At 37.9% G+C, this 8,370-nt stretch overlaps 1 protein-coding gene across 3 annotated transcripts in view; it reads left to right on the forward strand.

Moving 5' to 3' along the window:
• The window catches only part of ARHGAP12 (Rho GTPase activating protein 12), a 76,466-nt gene that overhangs the window by 61,020 nt on the left and 7,076 nt on the right, over positions 1–8,370 (forward strand). For all 3 annotated transcript variants that reach the window (XM_009275155.2, XM_009275156.2, XM_009275158.2), the window contains 4 exons: positions 3,098–3,202; positions 3,588–3,686; positions 6,383–6,485; positions 7,500–7,619. In XM_009275155.2, coding sequence (XP_009273430.1) covers positions 3,098–3,202; positions 3,588–3,686; positions 6,383–6,485; positions 7,500–7,619 — 427 coding nt within the window. The remainder of the gene's footprint in view (positions 1–3,097; positions 3,203–3,587; positions 3,687–6,382; positions 6,486–7,499; positions 7,620–8,370) is intronic.

Raw genomic sequence — 8,370 nt, forward strand, 5'->3', positions numbered from 1 at the left:
TTCTGCAGTCCATGTGCGGGTGAGGAGGACTTGGAATTAAAACGTTCTACCCAACTCTAATTAGAAACAGAATTACGAGAATGGCAGGTGTCATTTGTACATCCAAAGTCTTCCCATAAATAACATCCAGTTGAGTTTCAAAAAAAATGCTGGAATATACCACAATACAGACTGCGTGTCTTGTCCTGTGGAGGCTTCCAGGACTTGGAGAAAGCTCCTGAAAAGATTGAAAAGGCCTTCTATTTATTCATGTCAGCACACATCTTCAAGGCAGTCCTTAAGCTACACAGCATCTACTACGTTTGAACTAGCCCCCCCGCCCCTTCTTTCAAAAAAGTGGAATGACTACACCTTTTTTCCTAGAAAAAGTTGTTAGAAGTGACTCTAGGACAGCTTTGTATCTAGGACAGCTTGCAGCGCCATGTATAGACCTCTCCCTCTTTCTCTCTCACACTGCTGTCCTTTCTAAACTTCCCAGACAGCTCAAAAGAGAAATCCAGTAAGAATAAGGTGTCTGCTCAGTAAGAATTGTATTTATCCTGACTAGTGCTGACTTGGCAGTGCACCCTGTTTTGAGAAAGCAGACTTTATGTCTAGGTGGCAGCAGATGCTAAACGGAAAGCTTTTCTTTTTACTGCTCCCAACAAAACCTACATGCTTTCAGCATGGTTTGATTGCCTTTAGCTAACCTCTGCATGCAGAGCGTCTGAGCGGCCCTGTACAGGACTTGCTCCTGGAAGCTTTCAAGGAGGGAATGGCTGCTGGCATCTCGTTTTCATACACCCAGGAGCAGAAAAGAACCTTGACAGGAAAGCTCACAGGAGAGCTTTGAATGAAGCTCTTGAATGCTAAACTTAGAATTTCCTTGAACAAAGAAGTTAAGTTTGTGATGAGTATATAATACATTGGTATATCAGAGGAGCTTTGCAGAGAGGCTGGATTGTTTGGATGGGTTTCCCCATCCTTGGACCTCACACAGCGGTTTGGGCACTGCTTGTGTGAAGGAGCGGGGGAAGACTTCTTTTTTCCCCTCTGAGAAATTTAGCTTCTAGTTTTTGGTTTGTTCTGTGCTTCTCTGAAATGCTGAAGTGAGTCAGGCCAAAAACATGGGTAGAGTGCAAAGGTGTTTGAGGTAGTACTGCGATCTGTCAGGTGCGGAGTTCAGCAAGCTAATGTATTGGAGGGCTTTCCTTTTGGTCAAAACAGCAGTGACTGTTACATTTTTTTTGTTGTTGTTTTGTTGATTTTATCTGTAGCAGGTCGTCTCCTGTGCTTCTCAGAACCATCTGGGCGGTGTTTTTAACAAATCCCCTCTGATCCTGCAGAGGACTTTGGCACTGGTGTCCTGCTCTCTACAGTGCCCAACTCTATAAATGGATTATTTTTTTTTCCCCAACATGCAGCAAAATTGTTCTAGGCTGTCAGGAAACGTGTGGCTGGAGCACTTCGGTTGTATGTGAAGCAGTTATGTGAATCTCTCTTAAATAGGCGCCTGCTGCATGGCTGCCTACAACTGCAAGAGCCGTCATAGCCCAGAGATTGTTCCTGTTCCTGTGGACTCCACTGCTGAGCTGGGCATCTCTCAAAAGCTCTACTACAATTAATAAGAAATGTTCTTGGATGAGGTGCCTGAGAATTAAGTTAGAAAGCGGAAGGGTTTGTTTTTTTTCCCCTAAGTGCTAGCTGGCATTGGGTAAATTAGAAATATTCCCCTATTCTGATACTTCATGGGTAAAATAAAGAAGTTAAGATTCTACTTTCCATTCATCACTTAATTGCCCTTAGGACTCAAGGCGGGGAGATTTTCCAGTGGTAAACAGCCTTTCTAAAACACAATTAGCATTAATTAACGTCCATGCTGGGAATTTAATCAGAAGCAGCAGATTAGTTCTGTTTTCTGAACCGTTTTTTCTCCCCTTGGATATGGCTGTTCTTGTACAGGCTGGAAACTCGTGTTCGCAGCAAGGAGCTTGTCCTGGGGCTTACGTCCCCCAGAGCTCTCTCATGAACAGCATTCGCACATCAAAGACTTTTTAAAGAAATAGAAAAGAACCTTTCTGATGGCTCAGATGCTACAAGCTTCCCCTAGAACTACAGCATTAAATTTGTGCTACAACCAAGTGACTTACAGCTTTCCCTGTTCCATGTTTTACTTATTTTACTTACAATTAGAGCTTTTTTTTTGTATGGGCCACTGAATTGGTTTCCTTGAAGAATGGTATTTCGAAGCTATGTGGTGTAGGTTGAAACCCTAGTAAAAGTACTTTATTTTAAAAAACTGTGATACCCAGTTTAAATGTAAAAGTAGTAGGTAAAAATAGCTCCCTGATGTTTTCCTCCAAATTGTTTGAAGGGTTATTTGTGGGTTAAATGCTTTTTTTACCACTTTGGTTATTTGCTGTTTGTTTAGTAGCTAGACAGTGAAATTGAATTCTGTTTGCTAGGATATGGTCCAGTATTGCAATAGAAGAACTACAGAAAAATAGAAAATAAAGTGAAAAGCATTGTTGGAGGTGTATATAGATAGACACACACACACACACAGGAAATATATATATTCTGCGAAAATGTAAAAACTGAAAGTGCTTTTTCAGTGCAGGAGGGATGTGATTCCTGTCTAGCAAAGCTACTATTTCTGGTTTGATTTTTGGTTTTATATACAACTATTGATTAACTGACAGAATGGTTTGGGTTTTTTTTTTTTGGTTCAGTTACTTGTTAGCCTGTTTTGTTTAAAGCTTGGGACTAGCTTGACTAAAATCAAGCTACAGTCAAATGCTGTATGGACTTCTACCATTTGTGATAGGAAAAAAAGCTCTGCTGGAATTTGGTTGGCATTTAAAGTTGTGGAATTTTAAGGGCTTTAAGCTGAGCAGCTTTTAATAGGCATGTTTAAAGGGTGTTTTGTGTGTGGTTTTTGTTTGGTTTTTGTTTTCCTGGTATCATGTCTGTTGATTTGTGACAAAGTACTGTATCTGGGTTAAGTTGTACAGACTGTAAATAATGTATGTTATATTTAGAGGATTGCAAGACTGTGTACCTGTTAGGAGTTTCTTTTTTTGTTTTTAAGTTTGTCATCATTGTTCCTTTTTTCCAGAAGTTTGGTGTCAATCAGTCTAAGCCAGAATTTACAGTGGATCTCAAAGGGGCATTGATTGACTGGGCCTCAAAGGACAAATCCAGCAAAAAGAATGTTATTGAGGTGAATTATTTTATTTAAATGCAGAATTAGATGTACTTTAATTAATGACTTAAGAAATTTTCTCTAAACTTAAAATTAAAAACTTTGAGTTTTCTACATTTCTTCCTGCTCAAATGTAGATGTATCTTAGTACCTGCAAGAAATGTCCATTTTTAATACGTCTGTATGGGATATGCTTTTAAATTTTAAGCAGACTGTTATTTACTGTTTTCACTGTTAATTTTAAGCAGACTTATTTACTGTTTTCACTGGTAAGTGTTCCTGAGTGGCTATATATTATCTATAAGTTACGCCAGGGAGAAGTTTAATTTGATTTAGGTAATTTCACTTTTGAATTCTAGTGTGTTTATAATTTCTTTTGATATCTGTTTTTATTTCTTTAAAGCTAAAAACCCGCCAAGGAACTGAGCTCTTAATTCAATCTGATAATGACAGCTTTATTAATGAATGGTACAAAGTATTTAACTATACGATCAACAATCAGGTATGTGTTTGAATCATGAAGGCTCTATTTTCAAGGTAACGTTACTTAGTAAAATAACTGATGTAATGACTCCTAGTGCTTCACATACATCTTCATTTCCTGATTTTCTTGAACATGGGCAGGAGTTTGGGGATATGGCAGTTCCTGGTGGTGACAAGTGAAATATAATTAATAGCGGCAAAGGAAGAAGGGTGGTCTACTGGATTAAGAACCAGGAGATGCGGGCTGATCTCCAGCTCAGAAATGAGCTTCCTTCTGTGGCCAAATACTTGTTCTGTCTCAGTGATCTTGAAAGGTTCTGATAGAGAGGGAGTAAAGGGCGGAGGACGGCCAAGGAAGTGCTTCATGACATACATTAATCAGCATTTGATACTGCTCTTCACTTAATAAGGCTGCACGAAAGTGCAAATTAAAAGCCCTGGCAAAATACTGTATTATCTCTTCTTATCAGACAGTGTAATGCCAGCTATTTAATCAACAGAAAAGTGATCAAGCATTTGCTCTTGATATTGCCAAACAAGACTTACCATTTTTGAATTCAGAAGAAGCTGGAGGAGATCTTGGAGAAAATATTCTTTTCATATCAAGTTGACTTCATGCGTATTCTTAATTTTTATAATTACAGGCCTGGCTGCTGCCCATAAGCTGCATTTATGTTGCTTTTGATGTCAGTCAGTGGCCTTCATTTCTCTTAGCTCTGATAGTGTTTTCCACATATGGGTGTTTTCCACGCAAACATAGCAGGCTAATATGAATGGTTTAGTTTCTTTCTGAGTGCTCATGGTTTAGGGTCCTAATCTTCTGCTCTCTGCTGGTATGAAAATGTCATGACCCTTAATAACCAGGCAAGGCAGTCACTCAGTGATACCATTCTCCTGTCTGCCCCGTGTAATGCAACTGAGGCCACTTCTTCCCTGCTTAAATATAAATGATGATGGAAAGGCTGAAATACAGCTGAGATGAGAGCGAGGTATTGCATATTAGATTGAGGAAGTGAGTGGTGGAATAGGGAGAGCTTATCACCACTCTGGAGCAAATGGTGATGTATTACTGCTGGGAGCTGGTAGCCAAGAGACCTAAGATTACAAGGGAAAAGTTCAAAATGTATATTATTACACTACCTGATAATTTGAAGCACTGAAGCTTTGGCTACAAAAATCCATCAGATCTGAAGCAGACTTCTAATTTTCAGAACTTTATGGTAATAGTAGCTGTTTCTAATAGTTTTTTCCCAGGACAGCTATGGCTAGTTCTAGTGTGATGAGATCTTTCCTCAAAAGAAGGTACAGCTTAGATTCTGGTCTCTTTGCTCCTTCAGGCTGCTGTTCTGGCAATATGCTGTACAAGAGGAATAGCTATCTGCGAAGGATGTGGCTGCTCTTTTTTACATACAGAAATTTCCAAGTTACTAGGTTAGACTTGTTCCATAATACAAACTAGATCCCGCATGACTTTTTCCAAAGCAATTCATGTGTTTTAAATTTAACAGTCCTAAAAAGCTTTGAGGCCTCTTGAAGAGAGCACTGTCCAAATGGCCTCAGTGGCAGAGGGATCCTTAGCAGGGACATTAATCAGGCAGTTGAATATATTGATCTTTGATATGTAAAAAGGCTATCCAAAGCTTTTGAAAAGCAACAGGGAACGAGGATTGTTTAAAGCTAACGTTAGCCCTTCAAGTTAAAGTGCAACTTAGTCGATGAAGTCACGCTTCTCCTCACTCAGCGCTCTGGAGTACGCAACCTTGCCTTATTTTTTAAAATGCCCTTCCTTGTAACAAAAGACACTGTACTGTCAGATTTTTGTAACTGCGTTAGAAGTCAAGTTCACTTCAGTAGAAGTGAAGTAAGAAATACAGAGTTTTGGAAGGGCGTATGTTGCGCTGAGACCAGAGGAAGTTTCTTTTCCTATTTGCCGATATGTCTGCGTGTAGCATAGGTATGAGGCCGCAGGTGGGCAGTTTCAGACTCTGGTATCTGCCTCCGCACTACGTGATCTATGTTTTCTCTTGACTCTGTTTAATGAGAATATGCTGAGAGAGCGATAACACAGGGCAAGGATTTTGGGCCCTGGTGTATTTACTCTCTCAGAATGAATTCAGTGTATGTTTTGACAGTGGTGAAATTTTCCGACTGGCAATTCTATTTTCTGTCACAGAAAATTCTAATTACAGAAATTAGAAATAGGGTAAATGCTCTAAAGTGTTTTGTAGACGCTGTTAATCAGGTGCTTCACCATGTAAAAAATAGCTGATGTTTGTCTACTGGATTTGAAAAAACATTAATACTGTTTATTGGTTGATGTAATGAAGTTTTATAATCAGGTGCTTCTGTAGCAGACCATGTAAATGAAATAGCTGATGTTTGTCTACTGGATTTGAAAAAACATTAATACTGTTTATTGGTTGATGTAATGAAGTTTTATCATAGAAGACTGGTGATACTTTGTTCAGTGTCCAGCAAAACTTTCTTTATTTGGTCTTATGATCAAATAGTGTTTCTCAAAGTTATTTGCTCTGCCAGTGAGAATGGTATTATCTCTGAAGATATTTTCAGCATCTAGTGTTCAGGAAAGAACCAACTGAATATCATTATAGGGAAAAAAATATGTATTGTAGAACTGTCTGCAGGAAATGTGTGTGTTAATGCTATATTCTATGAATTGGTAACCTGACCACTGTATCTTCTTAAATCTAATAGGTAGTAGAGTCTGATGAAGCATTAGAAGATGATGTACCAGACTCCCCTGGGGTGGAAAAACAAGACAAAGAGAAAGAGAATAAAGACTCTAAGAAACTTCGTTGTGAGTTGAAAATTTTCCATTAATTGATTTTAGCAATGCCACTTTTTAGTTTTTGCATCTTCAGTATTATGTGTAAATAGAGAAGAATTCAAAAGGACAGTTAAAAATGAAACTACTCAAATTTGGAAACAGGCTTTGATATAGTTCATCCTACATCTTGGTGCCAGTTAGTAAGTTTTCTTCCATATTTTATTAATCATACTTTAAAAAAAAAAAGGGGAAAAAAAAAGCACCAACGTCTTTAGCTCCTGCTGTATGACACATGAAAAACAGGAGAAAATAGGCAGTGGTGAAATGGATTATTTTCAAAGTATTGTCAACTGTACAGAAGTAATGAGACTTTTTTTTTCCCCTGTGACTTTTATAAATGGTTTTGTTTAAGGTTCCTTTTGTGCTTTTACATGTTCAAAACTGATTAGAATTGTTTTACTTGGTTTTTGTCTGTGGTACAGCATCTGTAAATACTTGCACTATTAACTAAACTGCAATTTCACTAAGTTGCTAATGAGGTTATAGTGGCTCATTTAGAGAAACATTTTTAATTACACCTTCAGAATTTGAGTTAAATTTCTTTTAGCCACAGCAATTTCTTCCTATGCACAGAAACATATTAATCAGGCAGACTGTCTTCTGGGCCTTATAACTCATTTGCAAGAAAGTATTTGTTTCTTTTAAAATAGTTAAATTAATGAAAGGCAGGACTGGTTTTGAAACATAGCTATATTTTTTGAATTCCACATCAATTACATATGGAAGCTACCATTTAGTTAGTTTCACAGGCACACTTGGTTTTACAAGTTTTTTGTGACAGGGTTGTCTCTTGGTGGTTTGAAAAATGGATGCTATTTACAAGGAGTTCCCAAAAGTTAAGGAAAAAAATTTGGATGCAATGCAAATTTGAATAGGTTTTTAATGTGGTTTTGAGCTTAATTTTTTTTTTTATGTTGGTTCCTTGGCAGATAAACGCAGTGTTGGTTCTGTGGGTATTCACACTTAATGCGTTTCTCTTTTTAGCAGTGAAAGCACCTAGCAATATAGATTCTACAGATCAGAAAAAGACCAAAACGAAGCTCAAGAAGTTTCTTACACGGCGCCCTACATTACAAGCTGTCCGTGAAAAAGGCTACATTAAGGGTAAATGAACCTTTTTAACAAAGGAAATAATTTGAAAAGCTGAATTTAGTAGTTCATGTGTAAAATGGGGTTAAAATGGTCTAGTATTGGAGTAAAACGCATGTATATAGCTGGTTTAACAAAAGTCTTGGAGGTATAGTGGAACTGGTGATTGATTGTCATTCTTCTGAGCGCTGCTACTAGCCACTAAACTTCACAGAGGACGTCCTGTCCTTCAGCTCATTACTGGCAAAACTGCAGTGAAAATTGAGGGCCCAGGAGCCTGTTTGGGCTTGGAGTGCTTCTTAGCTAGAGAGTCCATTTGGTCTGCTGTTCTGAGCTGGAAACTTCAGATAGCTGATAATCATTTGTGCATACAAGGGAAAGGAAAGCCCTTTGGGTGCAAAGCTGAATGCATGTGCTCATCTGTTTCACAAGGGTGTTTTAGTCTGAGTGGAACCAGACAATCTTGTGCCATCTCATAAGAAATGAAATATTTAGGCAAACTGAGATGAGGCTAAAGGAATCTTAACTTAAACATCTTTTTTCCCCCTAACCTTTTTTGAATGTATACATTTTTAAAATTGTTGCACAAACAATGAGTCTTACAGATATTCTTGAATCAAACTTTTGAAAGAATTGATTTCCATTTGTCACGCTTGTAGAAACTTTGAGAGAACAGTACTTGCACAGGTTTAAGTTAATGTGTTTGTGTAAATTATTGATTTGGTACTCACTGTAAAACTTTATTTATTTATTTGTATGCTTCAGC

The sequence above is a fragment of the Aptenodytes forsteri genome, unplaced genomic scaffold (assembly GCF_000699145.1).
Source record: "Aptenodytes forsteri isolate BGI_AS27 unplaced genomic scaffold, ASM69914v1 Scaffold336, whole genome shotgun sequence".
Taxonomy (NCBI): Eukaryota; Metazoa; Chordata; class Aves; order Sphenisciformes; family Spheniscidae; genus Aptenodytes; species Aptenodytes forsteri.